This window comes from Drosophila innubila, assembly GCF_004354385.1.
Source record: "Drosophila innubila isolate TH190305 chromosome 2R unlocalized genomic scaffold, UK_Dinn_1.0 1_C_2R, whole genome shotgun sequence".
Taxonomy (NCBI): domain Eukaryota; kingdom Metazoa; phylum Arthropoda; class Insecta; order Diptera; family Drosophilidae; genus Drosophila; species Drosophila innubila.
The window spans coordinates 24,703,596-24,720,031 of NW_022995374.1; the positions used below are offsets into that span (position 1 = coordinate 24,703,596).

At 38.3% G+C, this 16,436-nt stretch overlaps 6 protein-coding genes across 8 annotated transcripts; 2 read left to right on the top strand and 4 right to left on the bottom strand.

Annotated features, from left to right (window-relative positions):
* Window positions 1-4,811: 4,811 nt before the first annotated feature.
* LOC117783398 (ubiquitin-fold modifier-conjugating enzyme 1) lies at window positions 4,812-5,582 on the bottom strand. The gene is made up of 2 exons (XM_034620797.1): window positions 5,362-5,582; window positions 4,812-5,295 (listed from the first exon to the last, which is right to left on the bottom strand). The coding sequence occupies exons 1-2, from the start codon at window positions 5,482-5,484 to the stop codon at window positions 4,921-4,923; spliced, it is 498 nt and encodes a 165-aa protein (XP_034476688.1). The 5' UTR covers window positions 5,485-5,582; the 3' UTR covers window positions 4,812-4,920.
* Window positions 5,583-7,135: 1,553 nt separating this feature from the next.
* LOC117783133 (monocarboxylate transporter 13) lies at window positions 7,136-13,101 on the top strand. Of its 3 annotated transcripts, none has more exons than XM_034620355.1 (4): window positions 7,136-7,287; window positions 11,334-11,458; window positions 11,521-11,994; window positions 12,061-13,101. In XM_034620355.1, the coding sequence occupies exons 2-4, from the start codon at window positions 11,381-11,383 to the stop codon at window positions 12,916-12,918; spliced, it is 1,410 nt and encodes a 469-aa protein (XP_034476246.1). In that variant the 5' UTR covers window positions 7,136-7,287; window positions 11,334-11,380; the 3' UTR covers window positions 12,919-13,101. The 3 variants fall into 3 exon arrangements, with proteins under 3 accessions (XP_034476246.1, XP_034476247.1, XP_034476248.1); XM_034620356.1 differs by lacking the exon at window positions 7,136-7,287 and adding an exon at window positions 10,847-11,040; XM_034620357.1 differs by lacking the exon at window positions 7,136-7,287 and having other exon boundaries at window positions 11,166-11,458.
* Window positions 8,068-10,827, bottom strand: LOC117783132 (transcription factor grauzone). The gene is made up of 4 exons (XM_034620354.1): window positions 10,593-10,827; window positions 9,472-10,535; window positions 8,502-8,883; window positions 8,068-8,436 (listed from the first exon to the last, which is right to left on the bottom strand). The coding sequence occupies exons 1-4, from the start codon at window positions 10,707-10,709 to the stop codon at window positions 8,176-8,178; spliced, it is 1,824 nt and encodes a 607-aa protein (XP_034476245.1). The 5' UTR covers window positions 10,710-10,827; the 3' UTR covers window positions 8,068-8,175.
* Window positions 13,102-13,115: 14 nt separating the features above from the next.
* Window positions 13,116-14,048, bottom strand: LOC117783134 (proteasome subunit beta type-6). The gene is made up of 3 exons (XM_034620358.1): window positions 13,899-14,048; window positions 13,362-13,836; window positions 13,116-13,304 (listed from the first exon to the last, which is right to left on the bottom strand). The coding sequence occupies exons 1-3, from the start codon at window positions 13,941-13,943 to the stop codon at window positions 13,156-13,158; spliced, it is 669 nt and encodes a 222-aa protein (XP_034476249.1). The 5' UTR covers window positions 13,944-14,048; the 3' UTR covers window positions 13,116-13,155.
* Window positions 14,049-14,121: 73 nt separating this feature from the next.
* LOC117784366 (exosome complex exonuclease RRP42) lies at window positions 14,122-15,343 on the top strand. Its single transcript, XM_034622090.1, has 5 exons — window positions 14,122-14,256; window positions 14,307-14,503; window positions 14,578-14,743; window positions 14,797-15,085; window positions 15,139-15,343. The coding sequence occupies exons 1-5, from the start codon at window positions 14,200-14,202 to the stop codon at window positions 15,318-15,320; spliced, it is 891 nt and encodes a 296-aa protein (XP_034477981.1). The 5' UTR covers window positions 14,122-14,199; the 3' UTR covers window positions 15,321-15,343.
* LOC117784367 (ER membrane protein complex subunit 7 homolog) lies at window positions 15,332-16,294 on the bottom strand. Its single transcript, XM_034622091.1, has 3 exons — window positions 15,821-16,294; window positions 15,638-15,766; window positions 15,332-15,578 (listed from the first exon to the last, which is right to left on the bottom strand). Exons 1-3 carry the CDS (start codon window positions 16,292-16,294, stop codon window positions 15,459-15,461), a joined length of 723 nt encoding a protein of 240 aa, XP_034477982.1. The 3' UTR covers window positions 15,332-15,458.
* Between the last annotated feature and the right edge of the window lie 142 nt (window positions 16,295-16,436).

The following is a 16,436-nucleotide window of genomic DNA, read 5'->3' on the forward strand; positions in this document are numbered from 1 at the left end:
TTTAAGTTTGAAATAGATTCTGCTTTAATTCCAAATCTTCCTCCGGCTTATCAAGCATATAAACATTTAAAGAAAATATGTCGAGTTATTAATATCGTGGCTGTTTCATTTCGAGTGAATATAGGGCTTTAGGTATAGATCCCCAATGAATTTGCATATATTTATATACGTATGCTTATCCACATATTTAGAACGTAAATCACATTTGGGAACTTGGAATTTCCACAAATTTCATGTTATGTTCAAGCTGAAATCCCTTTGGGAATTGGCACATGGCCCTCAAATACCAAATTATTAAATTGGAGCTATGAGAGAAATTTGGATGTCGCCTAATCAAATTTTTTTGATAAGAGTAATATTTTAATATAAAAAGGGAAATGATCAACAAGTTTCTAACTTTAAATTTGATTTGGAAACCACGAAGACGGAATTATTGCATAAATATATCAAATGTGGATAAAAACACACAAAATTTTGTTCCTTTACTTTTATTTTGCAAAAGGAAATGCTATTACGAATTAACTTTAAAATCACGTAAGCAAATTATTTGTGAATCCATTCTTGGATCGGCATATCCACATTTCGCGACATATCTGTTTTTAAATTTTTAATCTTAAATGTATTCTAAGAAGGTTTGCCCAAGAATCCATGGGACTGAAATCAATTTCGAGCTTCCCATTTTTATAAAAATACGTATACGTATTTTATATATTGGACATTGTCTATTAGCGGCGACCTTACTCTAAAAAAAACTAGTCGGACGGTGCTACAGTCTAGCATACTCGACTGTCGGAGACCCCGTACCTACTATGCAAAAACTAACAATGGAAAAAATTAAAAATATTTAGTTAACTTAAATGTATATTCTATCATATTGGTTACAATGTCTCATTAAACAAAAAGTTTTTCATACTAAGACTTAATTTTTACCCGATCGGTCCTATGACAGCTATATGATATAGTTGACCGATTAGAACCAACTTCGGTAAGGATATATAAGACTAACTTAAATGCATATTTTATAAGTTTGGTTACGATATCTCATAAAACTAAAAAGTTTTTCATACTAAGACTTGATTTTCGCCAGATCGGTCCTATGACAGCTCTATGATATAGTGGTCGATTTGAACCAACTTTAAACAGAATATATAAAACCAAGTATTATGTATATTCTATCAGTTTGGTTAGTGCTCCGATTTGATCCAACTTTGGACAGGATATATAAAGCCAAGTTTTATTTCTATTCTATCAGTTTGGTTACGATATCTCATAAAGCAAAAAAGTTTTTCATACTAAGACTTAATTTTCCCCCGATCGGTCCTATGACAGCTACATGATATAGTGGACCAACTTCGGTAAGGATGTATAAGACTGACTTAAATGCATATTCTATAAGTATGGTTACGATATCTCAAAAAACTAAAAAGTTTTTCATACTAAGACTTGATTTCAGGGACCATAACTGTTATGAGGAATATCCAAAAAAAGTCACTTTTAATGGTTATTTTAAGACTTTTATTTTATAAATACAAATTAATAGTTATTTTTATTTAAAAAAAAATAAAAATTAAAGTTAATCATTATTTTTTATTTTTATTTTATTAGTCTTTAGTAAGTCTTTCAAGTCTTTCTGATTTTAAAATTTTAAAAGTCTCAAAAGACTTTTATTTTTGAGGAATGAAATAAAAGTCTTTAAAGACTTTTGTCATATGAAAAAATTTGAATAACAGTCTTTGTGAATATATCCGCTTATAATCAAGATAAAAATTTAAAAAATACACACTTTGTTTCTTTTATTTACATCAACTATGGAAAAATTTTCCCCTATTACATTGTAAAAAAAAGTACTGAAGTAGTTGGAATAACAGAAAAATATTTTTTGAGTCCAAAAAATAATAATAGTATTTGAACTCACGTTAACAAATTCACTAGATTGATGAAAGATAACTAGCTGCCGCCTTCTATCGCCAATTTCCCACTATTTTAAATTAAAATATCTTTATTGGATTAAGAGATATGATTATGGCAACAAAAAATTGTGAATTGATCCCGCTGTGCGAAAAAGAGCGTAGTTGGTTAGTAGAGGATAAAGGTTCTTAGAATGTCGTAGGTTTTACTGGTGTTGTAATTTTAAAAGTTTTATCTTGAGTATAAGCGAAGATATTGACAAAGACTTTTATTCAAAAGTTTTCAAATCGTAAAAGTCCTTAAAAACTTTTATTTTATTTATCAAAATAAAAGTCTTCAAAGTCTTTAAAGACTTTTATTCAAAAAAAAATTAAAGACTCTTATGAAAGATTAATAAAATAAAAATCAATAATAATTATTATTCTTAATTTTTTTGATCACAAATAATTCTTAAATGTGATTTAAAAAATCAAGTCTTTAAATAACCATTAATTTTGATTTTTTTTCTTTTATAACTCAAATAAAAGTTTATTAGCTATTTGCAGAGATATACAAATAACAACAATTTTGGTACATTCAAAACAAAAATTGAACTTCTCCTTATGGCTGATTTTTTATGTAGCTATTTTTAACAATAATCATTATTTTCAGTCCCTGCTTGATTTTAACCCGATTGGTCCTATGACAGCTATATGATATAGTGGTCTGATTTGAACCAACTTTGGACAGGATATTTAAAACTAAATCATTTGCTTATTGTATTAGTTTGGTTAGGATATCTCATAAAACAAAAAAGTTTTCCATACTAAAACTTGATATTCGACCGATTGTTCCTATGGCCGCTATATGATATAGTGGTGAGATTCAAAAAAGAAACAAACTTGACCTCCCTGCAAGATAGAGGAATCTACATACCAAATTTGGTGTCACTAGCTTTTAAATTGTTCTTATAATTTGGATATGAAATTTTTTTTCGATTTGTGAGCGATAAAGGGGGCGTGGCCGAATTTTGAAAAAAACTTGATCTGCTTGCAATATAGAGGAACCTACATACCAAGTTTGGTGACTCTATCTCTTATAGTCCCTGAGATCTAGGCGCTCATACAGACGGACAGACAGACGGACATTGCTATATCGACTCGGCTATTGATGCTGATCAAGAATATATATACTGCCACGCCTCCTTCTGTTACGCACATATTCGTTAAAACAAACCCAATAGACCCCTGTACTTTTTTTAAGTACGGGGTCTAAAAACCCAAATATAGGACGTTTTTCGACGAACTTAAAGATAAAAATTAGTTAGCGGTCTCTTTTTAACTGAATTTTAAAATTAATGCAACATGATCTTTTTTACTGAATCTTCTAAGAAATTTGATTATAAATATTTAAAATTCAATGAAAAAGGAAAAGTTAAGACCGCCAACTAACTCTTACCTTAAATTCATCATCATAAATATCGGTTTCGGTTTGGTTCCGGTACGTCCCGTCACAGCTATTTCGGTAAACGGTTCTATTTCGGTTTATTTTTCTTTCGGTTCCGTTACCAGAACCGGTACAGCAAATAAATTAAAACAAAACATATATAAATGTTATAAAACAAAAATATGTTAACAGATTTGAAGGTTAATTTCCATTAACGGTACCAGTTCCTGTATTGTTCCCTGGTTTTTAGTCTAAAATTATGTTTTAAGCACAATTAGCCCTTTGATTTTTTGAAAATTTGGGCCACTCTTGATAACAATTTCAAAAGAATTAATTTTTAGAGCGATGGTTTTTTGTGAAAACATCTTAGAATTGACAGTTAAATATAATTTTGGACTAAAATTTTTTGTGAAAAAATTGACGCACACTTTTTCCTGTTACATACATTTAAACTAGGGAATAAGCCGGAACCGTTAACCGATTTTAACGGTTTCGTTTTAAGTACCGGTACCTGGACGAAAATAAGTTATTTTTTAAGAAACGCAAACTATACGTTTGTACCGGTACGCTTTCGATACACTTTATAACAAATTACTCGATGTTTTTTTCTATGTACTGTATATCATTTTGCTTTCTATTACACTAATTCTTAAAATTTAAGTTAGCTTTGTCTCGATAAAATGCGTAAATATGGTATGTACAAATCTGTTAATATATTTTTGTTTTATAACTTTTTTTTTTTTAATTTAATTGTTGTAACGGTACGTACCGGTAATAATGCCGGAATTGTACAGAAATCCCGAAATAGTTGATTCGAGACAGTCCGATATTAACCAAATATGTTTAAGACTGTACCATAAACATAATCTTTGGAATTGGGTAGGAGAATGCCAAAAAAAAACCTAAAATTATTTACCCTAATAACGTTTAATTTTTGAGCCATTGATTCTATGTATTCTATATGTTATTATGGTCTCATTTTAACCAAATTTCATCAGATATATACAGGATAATACCTTATAGACAGTTGTACTTTCTGAAACTCGGTTTCTGCCTGCAGCAAAAAAGTTAATCATGATAACTTAAAACACAATGGTTTTGCAGAAAACGCCAATAAAAAATTTTCAATTTAAATATTTCGGATATCTCGTCCTTAACATGAAGATTATACAAGATATAAATAAACAACTTTTACACAATAGAAAAGTATATACCGAATGTATCTGCAATCAAAATTTGTATTTTGTGAGTTATAGTAAATGATCTATATATACTTTACGGGCTCTGCCACGCCTTCTTTAGTTCGTTACACATTTCTAGTAGATTTTACAACAGTATAACAAAGTAAAATCGCATAGAATATGGACAAATTGAGCATTTCTTCAGTTTAGTCAAAATATATACAGAAATTTCAATGGAATTATTTAAGAATTACTGAAAAACTTTTGTTCAAGTGAATTGAAATAACAAAGTACAAAATAAGATAAAAAATGCTTTTTTTATATACGGAAAATCAAAACGTGTCTAAATTGTCTATGGGGAGTTTTGTTCTTAAAGTCAGAGTTGGAGCGTGCAATAGGCGTATCCTCAGCAGTTGTCCTTGTATGTGATGATGCCCTTTTCGATGAGGTCCGGCACTTCCACAGCCAGCCAGGGCGCCAGGCCCAATGCCATCGCATGGGCAATGCCAAATTTGGGCACATTGCGAGCCCACAGGGGCTTGAAGTGATCCGTTAAGCAGATTTTACCGCCTCGATACATTTTAGCCGTCTTGCCGTCCAGTTCCGGCAATGCTATTTCCGGTGCCGTTGTCGGGTACGTAACGGGAATGTCAAATTCGATATCGAATTCGTATTTGAGCAGATTGTGCATGTACCAACACTTGCCGAACCATTTGGTGCCCTCCTTGTTCGACTCCAGGCGAAACCAATCGCTGCCAGACTGCTTGTTGTTCTCCACATACTGCAGTTAAATTAAATAAACCTATCAATGTTCCGTATTTGTCATATCGTTTCTATAACTACTTACCTTTATCAGTGCTTGATATTCCTCCTTTAGGCGTTGCACCCAAATATCTTTTTCACGTGGACCAGCTCTTATCTGCAGCAATGGAATGCTGCTTAGTGTTTTCCTGGTGCTATCGTCGACCATTGTGATGAATTCTAGCACGTAAAATAAAAACAATTATTCATAAAAATAAACACACTTGTGTGGATGTGTGTGCGCGTGTGTGTGACACGTCGTAGTCAGTGCAATCAATTCGTATGAACGTCGTTCGGATTCTATTGAACTAAACCCTGAACTGAACGAACGAACTAAATCCCTGATTGTAGGTCACAAAACATATTTCCCAATATTTCGTTTGTTGATTTAAATTTCCATCACATTTTCGTTAATTAAATATGATATTCATAATAACGATGTTTTCCAGATTATAAATAACAGTTTAATTGTTGTCCTTCCTTCTCCTTCTTGAAATTGGATAAATAAATAACACGACTCTGTTGGATTTAAAAGATTTAATTAAGTTAATTGTTATCCTGTTTGTTGTTTAAATTATATATTAAAATAACGGCCAGGATTTGTTGACAGGATTGGTTTTCCATTTAGTTTCTTACCCTCTATTTATTTGATTGATTGGGATTCGACTTTGGATGTCGTGCGACTCGCATAATGCACACAGCCAGAGAAGCTCCAGCAATCCTCCAACTCGCTTTCTTCATCCTCCTCCTCCACCGGCTGTTTTGCTGCTTCATCATCATGATCATTATCATCGTCATTGCGACCACGACGCCGACGCCTTCTTTGATCAGCGGCAGCAGCGACTGTTTTTTTTTCCTTCATTCTTTTCCCTTTCCGCTCCCTTACGTAAAATATATTCCCTTTTAAAATATACGGGGATTGGTGCTAATTTTGTATGATCCGCCATTTCTTCAAACAAATCCCGTTATAATGGCGGCGTGGAGTCCTAAAACCAAGGGCTGCCCATGCGGTAAAAGTTTCCGATCTAGTTTGTTTTTTTGTACTTAAAAAAAACAAGTACATTTCCGAAATTGGGTGTTTTTCATTTTTGTAGTTAATTTGGGATTTTTTATTTTCTAGAATTTTTTAAATTTTTGCATAATTTTTTTTTTAGAATTTCTTGATATAATATAATTTTATTTTTCGAGTTAAATTAGATAACTTCTCTTCCCGACGGTTGACGAACTTCAAACCTTTTTTAAAATGTTAAGCTTAATTTTGTCTAATTTCAAAATTTTATTTTTCATAAAATGTATTAACTTTTATTGAGTTTTTTTGCATTTTAAAATTTGCAAATTTTGTCAGTGATGGCAAGCTTGGCCGTCAGTGTTGGGGTCGGTTGGCGTTGTCGTTTGGGGTGTCCACCGGTGTAAAACTTAACAGATTCCCTTGCTGTTATTAACAGCGAGGGCAATTATACATTCTGAAACTTTCTCGCTGTTTCGTAAAATAAAAAAAAAATTTAATAAAAAAAAAGATTGACTGTATTAAAAAAAGTAAATGCGAGAAAAAAAGATCAAATCAATCTAGTATTTATTTAACTGTTGTTAACAGCAATGCAGCAAGTCTGTTGAAAGCTGATTGCTACGAAGTGAGGTGTCTATAGCTTATCAATTTCACCATGCGGTTATTTGGCGCCAAAACTAGTGCTTGCAATTTTTGAATGCTGATCTCAAAGTATTCTGGAAACAATTCTTGTGTTGTGTTGGTTGCTGTTAAGGTGATGCCAATAAATACCACAACACAGCGACCAGACAGCCAAACAATATTTACTCGTCGAGTGATAAGGTTTTTCGGTGGGAACTTCTGAATAAGCCCCCAATCAACTTGAAGACATAAAACGTGTAAACAGTGATAGTCATAAATTAAATTAACTTGTTTTTAACAAATATAAGAAAACTAGTGCGAAGTTACGCTACGATTCATTAGTAGGTAAGTTGAAAAATTAATTTTTTAATTAATCACACATGCATAATTGTTTGTGCAGTTGACGTTGCAGATGCGGATTTGGTTACGCCTGCATTATTGTCAAATTGTCAATAAAAATTCACAATTTCAATCAATATTAGACTGCAACGTGACTAAAAATGTATTTCACAATTCCAATTCCAATTCCACCAGACGAATGGTCTGAAAAGTCCCAATTATTATAAAAAAAACACAAAATATTCCATAGGTAAACAGGATTTCACCGGAATTTATTTAAAATTAAAAACCCACCAATACAAAAATTGCTTTATGTCATGCTTAGTGAACCGATGGCACAGTTTGAAGATGCTGCCGGGCAATAATAATATAAGCAGCAACAACAAGAAACATACACGCCGATCGTACCTTTGAACTGATAATGCAAATCCACTGATAAGGCTTAGAATCCACTTTTAAACTGACTTAAACCGGTTCATCCGACCGATGACAGACACTACACCATGAGTGTCTTGTCTAGGCTCTGATCGATAGAAGTCCGCTCAATAATAATGGTGTAAACATATTAATTTATTTGCTCCGAATACTGAACCATGCGCTATATGTACACACATATGTGGCGACGCAACGGTACCAGATTCGACCTTAATGTGGTGATAAGACCAAGCTCTGTTGTACTATACCAGTTCATGATGAGCTCGGTGCTTTCAGTGAACTGGCTTGAACCGGTTTCAAGACTTTGCTTTTCCATTAAACGCTTGGCTTTTCAATTAAACAAGCTACAAATTGTTTTTTAAAATTTATACACTGATTACGCCGAAATCTGAGAGTGATTTCAATGTTATTGTGAACATATTCATTATAATTATTATTATTATGTCAAAGGGCACTTAATCAACACTCCAATCCCTCGACGACCACCTCGTTAGTCGCCTCTGTTGTCCCAGCGGACGCTCTCTCCGTTGTCTTGCGCACACTCACGGAGATGATTGTGTTCGAGTTGCGTCGTCGTGAGTGATGCTGATGATGATACTCTTGCCATTCCTTAAAGTGCATTTTCTTGCGGTGCGCATGCATATTTGCATTCGAGTTGAAGGTCTTTGGGCAGTGCGGACAGGTATACAACACCTCGCCCGTATGAGTTGTCATGTGTTCCTGCAATCACAATAGAAATTGTTTATTTTTATTTGTACAACTGAATCACTGCACAAAGAACTTACGCGCAATTCATTGGGACGCTTGAAGGCCTTCTCGCACATCGGACACTGGTGCGTACGTGCCGTATTGTGGGTGTATTTGATGTGATGCTGATGGGCCTGAAGGCTGGGTGATACTTTAAGGCAATATTCGCACTGGATTGGCTGCAGATTCTCGGCGGTGTGCATCATTTTAATGTGCCGTGCCAGACCGTATTTCGTGGTCAACGTTGAGTCACACAGGTCACACTTGATGACCTGTTGCGGTGCCCCAGTGTGCTCCTTCATGTGGCGGACCAAGGCCTCACGGCCCCGTACTGACTTCCCACAAACGTCGCAGATCTTGTCAAACTTTCTCAGGTGCACCAGCTTCACATGTTGCTGCATAAGATACTCCGTTGGGAAGCTGCAAACACAAATTTAAATTAAATTGCTTGAATGTATATATAGATAATTGTCTCATATATGTTGTGTCTAAATTTCAGTCTCCTAGGTCTTATGGTTTGGCTGTGCAATGATCAGTGAGTCAGTTAGTAAGTGAGTAAGTCAGGTCAAGAATTTTATAAATATAGAAAATAGATATTGCTGCAAGAATAAATTTCAGCCTCCTAGGTCTTATGGTTTGTGCTGTGCAATGATTAGTGAGTCAGTTAGTAAGTGAGTAAGTCAGGTCAAAGAATTTTATATATAAAGAAGGTAGATATCGCTGCAAGAATAAATTTCAGCCTCCTAGGTCTTATGGTTTGCGCTGTGCAATGATTAGTGAGTCAGTTAGTAAGTGAGTAAGTCAGGTCAAGAATTTTATATACATAGATATCGCTGCAAACACAAATTTCAATTGAAGTGCTTAAATGTATATAAATATAATTGTCTTATCTATGTTGTGTGAAAATTTTAGTCTTCTATGTCTTATAGTTTGGGCTGTGCAATGATCAGTGAGTCAGTCAGGTCAAAGAATTTTTATATATATAGCAGATAGATAATGTCGGCTTACGTCTTCTTGCAATTGGTGCAGTTGACAAGCCATTGCTCCTTGGGAATGTGCGTCAGTTTGTGGCGCTCGCAAACGACGGAGCTGAAGAATTTCTTTGGGCATTGATCGCATTGATGAAGTCGTCCACGTTGTTTGATGTCATGCATACGCATATGCAGCTCCAAGCTGCGACGATGTCCCATGACGCGGTGACAAATGTGACATTTGAATAGTTCCGGATCCTGATGACGACGCAGATGATCGACGAGTACGCCACGTTTCCAGAACTTGCGACCGCAGCAGACTGCGTATCCGCGCTGATTGTGATCATTGCGCGCATGGACGAGCAGCTCGGAGAATCCATCCAAGGGTTCGTTGCAAATGGGACACTGCACTTTATAGTGATCTCGTATGTAGTCATTGAATTCTCTTGATTTCTTCATATTATGAATGCCTTCAGTTTTCACCTTTTTAACAACCTTTGATTTTGATTTCGTTGTGACGTTGCGACGCTTTTTATTCTTTCGTGGCCTTTTCTGTATCGGAGCAGTAACAATATCATCATCAGCATCATTATCATCATCATTATCATCATCATCATCATTATCATCATCATCAGCGTCGCTTTCACAGCCGCTTTGTTGTAGATAGTCTGACATGTTTTGCTCTTCCTGATCCTGCAGCACATCGGCTATGCTCAAGTCCGCCTCGGGAAACTCAATCTTAATCTCGTTGAGGTTGATCTGTTCCAGCACGGCCTTCAACTCGCTGCTGTCGATACCTGTTGCACCTGTTTCAGGTGGCAATTGCTTGCGAGGGCGTCCACGTCGCCGCTTCACTGCAGCCGCAACGCTCTCGCCTAGCACATTCTCCTGTTTGACCACATCTTCGTTAATCACCACTTCCACCTCCGCGGCGATTGCGGCAATTTCCTTTTCCACTTGCTCACTTAACTCGGCTTCTTTGCCAATTGGAATCTGATTGCCTAGCAGCCTGTGTGCCTGCTCCACGCTCATATAAAAGTTGTGAAATGCAAACAATTGGTTCCAACAAGCACTACACACATGTCCAATGGCATCCTTAGTCTAATAATTAAATGATAATATTAAAATATAGTTCATGGAGTCTTTGTAAATTCTTACCTGCATCCAGAAGTGCTTTTCGATGATTTTATTCACATCAAGTAAGGCGGCTTCGTTGGACCCAAACTGAATATTGCCAACGGCGTCCTCCGTACATTGTGTGCACAGAAAACACATTTTCTATGCTTTTGCGCTTAAAAATACACCGAATGTGTTCAATAATGTCAAGAATCCGACAGCGGGCATCAAACGAACAGCTGTTTTAACCTAAACAGTCCTGCCAACTTATCGCAAAGCCCACTATATTGACAGTGTGTTGTGTTTTTCGGGGGAGTTGGCAGCTTTGACATTTGGGCGACACGACTTGACTTTGAACTAATTTAAACAATTTAATGTAAATTTTTATTAGATTTGTGACGATTAATCTAAATAAATGTGCAGAGTGAAATGCTTAAAATGAACATAACCTGCACTCGCATTTTGTCAGCGCTTAATCAAATGCTTGAGTGTAAGTTGGTTCTTTGTTTATTTTATTTTATTTTATTGTTGTCTATCATTGTTGCGGTTGCTGTTGTTATTGTTGTTGCTGTAACGATTTTAACGTACAATTCGAGTCGGTTGTCTAACCCATTGGCCAGAGGTTGTTTCCCCTACGTATAGGAGGTAGACGGATTCTGGTGTAAAGACAGCCGAATTTCAAGCAATGTGATAAAGAGATTTGATAAGCTGATAAGCCCATTAAATATAATTAGCAAATTGTTTAAATGCGCTATTTACCTGTTATCTTTCTTAACATTTCAGTGGCTCTTACTCAAGTGCTCTTTGTATTATAAATCAGATAATACGCAATGGATGTCCAGACAAGTCGCATGGTCCCCGACGGTGGATTTGGCTGGGTCGTGGTCGCCGCCGTGGCCGTCATCAATGTGAGTTTACTGTAACTGTGTAATTGTGATGAAAATGTGTAATAATTTGTTGCTTTTATTAGATGACGAACCAGTCGATATTATCGGTGTTTGGACAACTATTCGTGGGAGAACTGCAACGCTTGAATGAGGACACATTCACCGCAGCACTTATAACCAATCTCAACAGTTTGGCCTTGAACTTCTCCGGCTTATTCATTGGTCCGGCCATCAAGAGCTTTAAGCCACGGAATGTTGCTGCCACAGGATGTGTAATGGTTTCCTTCGGCTTGGCCTTGTGCTCGATGGCAACCCAGACCTGGCACTTTATTGTTGGCTATAGTTTCTTTGTCGGATTTGGACTTGGCCTGATTTCCCCATCTACTTTCATGGCCATTAACTCCTACTTCAGCAGCAAGCGAGGACGTGCAGTGGGCTTCTCATTGGCCGGAGCTGGCATGGGTCAGGTCTTCATTCCCCACATGGTGCGTTACTTCCTGCACAACCATGGCTTCCGTTTCGCAGTCCTTGCCATGGCTGCCTTATCACTGTTTGGGGTTAGTATACACATTTCTTTGACTTATTAAGATTTCTTTAACTGACTGTCATTTTGTCTTTTTCAGTTGCTGGGAGCCATGTTTCTGAAACCCCTAAATCCTCCAATGAAGCACAACAATCGCAAGCACATGAAGCTGCTGGCAGATAAAGAGGACAAGAATCAGACTAGAATTACAATAGAACCAGCTGAAAGCAGTGTGATTGCACCCAAGGAAAAGTCAGAGACTGTGTGCAGCAAAATGGGACATCGTTTAACCCAAGCCATGGACTTGGGGCTGCTGAAGGACATTGTTTTTTGGAGCATTATCGTTGGCATGGCATTGGTGTATACAGCTACAATTAACTTCACCATGGTCTTTCCCACTTTCCTGAAGCAGACAGCTGGATTCGACAGCCAAGTGGTGGCCAACTGCATGTCCGTGGTGGCTGGAGCGGACATAATTTGTCGCCTGCTGCTGCCCTGCATTACCGATCGTCTGAGGATTCCCTATCGTGTTGTCTTCCTACTGGGGACGGCGGGAATGCTGATTGCCCGAGCTTGTCTGGCTCAGACTACAAATCTGCACATCATCCTGGTCATGTCTGTGCTCACTGGCATGACCAAATCAGCGACTGTGATCAACAACAATCTCACGATCTCAGCGCACTGCCGAGCAGACAAACTAGCCGGTGGTCTGGGTCTCAGCATGATTTCAAAGGGTATCATTGTGATAACAGTTGGTCAACTGCTTGGCTGGATTCGGGACTATGCAGACTCGTATGTAATCTGTTTATACGCACAGAGCGTGCTGCTGCTCCTGGTCGTACTCGTGTGGACCCCAGAGATCTATTATCGTTTCACTAAGCAGAAGCAAATCACGTCGAAATCCATGGAGACTACTTATATGTCACCAGAGCAGGCGTCTATAAACTCGCGCTCATAGTCAACAACAATAATTATAAATGAACTGAATCTAAGGATGTGATAACTACTTTATGTCATAGATTTATACTGTATTTTTAGGCTACATCGACTATTTATTATCATATAGTACGTAAGGACTTGTGACTTTTTTAATTACCCATTGCCAAATGAAACACAATAGATACATTTAAAAAAAACCAAATTATATTCTCTCCGTAAGTTGTGAATTTAGAATCCATTCCATTTTTATTCCCATTTAGTTTACAAAGCTTTGTGAGCCCGCAATTGTAGACTGGCCAGACTCTGTGTTGTAGAACAAACGGCGCTCAATGCCGTCCTTTGTTATGATACCAATGCGCACCACGCCTCCGGAGCTGCCATCGTGGTAGATGGCATGTTGGACAGCTAAGAAGAGTTGGGAATCGTTAGCAGAATTTTAATAATTACTTATGATGTACACACCTTTCTTGACGAATTCCACACACTCCTCCTTTGGCATGCCTTCGCGGTAATGCTCTCTGACAAATCCGTAGATGAAACTGGATCCCGAGCCGCCAATGGTGCAAGCCTCATGGGTCAACATGCCACCAAGTGGCACACTGTATACTTGACCACCGCGTTCCTCGTCCCAACCGGCTACAATGATACCAGCCAACAGGGAATCGCGGTAATTGTAGCAAAAGTTGCGAAACTCTGATGCTGCCTCCCAAACCAGCGGTTCCTTGTTGGTCTGATTCCTGTGGTAGTTCAGGGAGTAGGCCACAATGTCGGCAATGGCCTGGGTATCTGCTGCGGATCCACTGCGACAACAGTATATCTTATCCGAGATCTGGGTTAATTTGTCGGTCACACGATTGGCAACATAGGGACCAGAGCTGGTCCGAGAATCGGCACCGATCACAACGCCGCCATCGAACTCCACGGCCATAATAGTTGTCTGGAAGTAAGCAATTGTAATTGTAGTATTCTGCTCAAAACAATTCTAGTTGTAGGACTTACGCCAGTGCTGACGGGGGTGTCGGTGAACTCAAAATCGGGACCCATTCTGATGATGATTTTTTAAAATTTGTAATTCGTGCAGCAAAATGCAGAGTGAAATGACTGGCTTGTTTTTGGCAAGTGTTGCGAAGCAGCCAAACCGGCATAGTGCTGTATAACGCAACTTGCAGGCATGCATATGAAAGTCAACAGTACATATCGATAGATATTATTATCGATATCGGTCATCCACATGTTGACTTTGTTTTGATTCAGTTTAAAGCAATTTTCTTCTACTTCAAGCGAGTGTTTATTGAAAGGAATGGCATACGTTGCGCTCAGTGAAGCAGAGAAAACCTTTATATTACATGGCGTTGAAGTAAGTAGTAAAGCCCTTGCGGAAATAAGCTATACAAATTGTGTTTTAAGGAGGATTTACGCTGTGATGGACGTTCTCGTCGAGATTACCGGCCAATGGAGCTGGAAACTGGTCTGGTCAGCAATGCCAGTGGCTCAGCACGCCTGCGATTGGCAAATACGGATATTTTAGTTGGCGTTAAAACAGAAATTGATGTGCCAAACCCATTAACTCCTGAATTTGGCAAACTGGAGTTCTTTGTCGACTGGTAAGACATAAGGCGGGAAATTGCAGTTCCTGAAAGATTGACAGCTATACTACCCAGATGTTTCTTTACTTCAGCTCTGCGAATGCAACACCAGAGTTTGAAGGCCGTGGTGGCTCAGATTTAGCCCAAGAATTGATACTGTCCCTTCAAAACGCCTACGAATCGCCGTTGGCCTTCGATTATCGCACCTTGTGCCTAATTCCGGGTCAGCAATGTTGGAAACTGTACATAGACATTCTGGTTAGTGCTTACTGTACACTTTCCTGTCAATTCTAAATGAACTTTCCCTTTAGATCCTCGAATGTGGTGGCAATCTGCATGACGCTGTCTCCCTGGCTGCCAAGGCAGCTCTCTACAACACAAAGTTGCCCCGGGTTACGGCTACTCTGCTGGATGCCGGCGTTACGGACCTAATAATATCAGATAATCCGTACGATTGCACACGGATAGGCATTGATGCGGTGCCTCTGCTAGTTACAGTGTGCAAAATTGGTGATTACTGTCTGGTAGATCCAACTGCAGAGGAGGAAGTCTGCAGTGCAGTCAGCATGGTTGTATCCGTCTCCATGCGCAATGATACAGGTACTAAAATAGGCAATATTCCAGTATGATTAATAACTTGTAAATACTTTCAGCATATCTCTCCGGCACACATATGACTGGCGGCGGTTCTATGCACAGGGATACCATGCTGAACTGCATTCAACTTGGTCTCTCCATGGGTGAGCAACTGAACAAGTTGCTGGTAAAGATGCTTAAATCTGAGGAAGACCGTGTGGGACCCAAGCGACCCAAGACGGTCGGGTTTCTTAAATAAATGCACATTGATTTGGTATGAAAGTTTTTATTTATGTTTCGATATTTGACTATAAACTGAGAGTAGTTTCTCTATTAGCTTAGGGCTTCATCAAATTACTTTTCTAGTTCCCTTCCACTGGCAATGAAGGAACACATCTTAATTGCGTTTTTTTGTTTGTTTGCTGGCCGTAACTGGCTTCTTCTCCTTCGGCTCTGGCTGTTTTCCTGCGAGGAATGATGTCAGCATTTCACTGATCTCCGGCATATCGTTGGTCATCTGTGGGAAGTAAAAGTACATTTGTATTCAAGGTTTACATTTGCAGTCAAGAGTGTTACCTTTGAGAACTGCATGTTCTCGATTTCCTTCTTTGTCTCGGGATCATTGATCATTTTAGGCAGTACCAACATCAGCAACAAGGGCAAGGCCATCATTAATACCATGGGGCTGAACAGGAAGTCGGTGATCTACAAGTAAACGTTTATATTATTGATTAAATGTGTAAATTAATGTATTCTCACCTTCCATTGCTCACGCGTCTGGAAATATTTGAATCGCATGAGCGGCTTCATCCTCAGTGGATATGGCACTTGGACAACCTGCGCCGGTTGAATGTAGTTCACTTTTCGTGCCCGGAACTTGCCCTTTGGATTGATCTCCACGCGCACGGGCTCATAGAATATGTCAGGGTGGTAAATGTCGAGTACGTAACTTCCAGAGGGAACTCCACTGATTATGAACTGTCCATCCTCGCGCACAAAGCCCTTGTACTCTCCGTTGTTGATGCTTATGGACAGATCCGTCTGCCACTTGTTTCCACTGGGCAATGTGACTGCGAATCCCTGGTTAGCTCCGGGCCCAATCTCCGGCGCATACACTTTGCCCTCGATTGTGTAGTAGCCGGATACTTCGTCGACGAGCTCATCCTGGCCGATGACGACTTCACAACTACTTAGGCCAATAAGTAGTGCAATTATAAGCAGTTTATAGCACATTTTCTCTTTTCACTTTTGGGCAGCGCTAATTGAAAATTTTATTCAATAAAAAAAAAGAACACATCAGATGTTTCTTGTTATCGTTAATCGATAATCACGGGTACGCAACTATCGAGGGATGGATGGTAAATAGGAATTCACC

Coding starts and splice junctions, on each gene's coding strand:
- LOC117783398 (XM_034620797.1), bottom strand. CDS start 5,484: ATGGTCGACGATAGCACCAGGAAAACACTAAGCAGCATTCCATTGCTG. Junction 5,296..5,361: donor AATATCAAGCACTGATAAAG/GTAAGTAGTTAT, acceptor ATTTAACTGCAG/TATGTGGAGAACAACAAGCA.
- LOC117783132 (XM_034620354.1), bottom strand. CDS start 10,709: ATGTGTTTTCTGTGCACACAATGTACGGAGGACGCCGTTGGCAATATT. Junction 10,536..10,592: donor AAAAGCACTTCTGGATGCAG/GTAAGAATTTAC, acceptor TTTAATTATTAG/ACTAAGGATGCCATTGGACA. Junction 8,437..8,501: donor AGCGTCCCAATGAATTGCGC/GTAAGTTCTTTG, acceptor TTGTGATTGCAG/GAACACATGACAACTCATAC.
- LOC117783133 (XM_034620355.1), top strand. CDS start 11,381: ATGGATGTCCAGACAAGTCGCATGGTCCCCGACGGTGGATTTGGCTGG. Junction 11,459..11,520: donor CCGCCGTGGCCGTCATCAAT/GTGAGTTTACTG, acceptor TGCTTTTATTAG/ATGACGAACCAGTCGATATT. Junction 11,995..12,060: donor CTGCCTTATCACTGTTTGGG/GTTAGTATACAC, acceptor TGTCTTTTTCAG/TTGCTGGGAGCCATGTTTCT.
- LOC117783134 (XM_034620358.1), bottom strand. CDS start 13,943: ATGGGTCCCGATTTTGAGTTCACCGACACCCCCGTCAGCACTGGC. Junction 13,837..13,898: donor ACACCCCCGTCAGCACTGGC/GTAAGTCCTACA, acceptor GCTTACTTCCAG/ACAACTATTATGGCCGTGGA. Junction 13,305..13,361: donor TGTGGAATTCGTCAAGAAAG/GTGTGTACATCA, acceptor AACTCTTCTTAG/CTGTCCAACATGCCATCTAC.
- LOC117784366 (XM_034622090.1), top strand. CDS start 14,200: ATGGCATACGTTGCGCTCAGTGAAGCAGAGAAAACCTTTATATTACAT. Junction 14,257..14,306: donor TTATATTACATGGCGTTGAA/GTAAGTAGTAAA, acceptor TTGTGTTTTAAG/GAGGATTTACGCTGTGATGG. Junction 15,086..15,138: donor CTCCATGCGCAATGATACAG/GTACTAAAATAG, acceptor AAATACTTTCAG/CATATCTCTCCGGCACACAT.
- LOC117784367 (XM_034622091.1), bottom strand. CDS start 16,294: ATGTGCTATAAACTGCTTATAATTGCACTACTTATTGGCCTAAGTAGT. Junction 15,767..15,820: donor AGACGCGTGAGCAATGGAAG/GTGAGAATACAT, acceptor GTTTACTTGTAG/ATCACCGACTTCCTGTTCAG. Junction 15,579..15,637: donor AGAACATGCAGTTCTCAAAG/GTAACACTCTTG, acceptor TACTTCCCACAG/ATGACCAACGATATGCCGGA.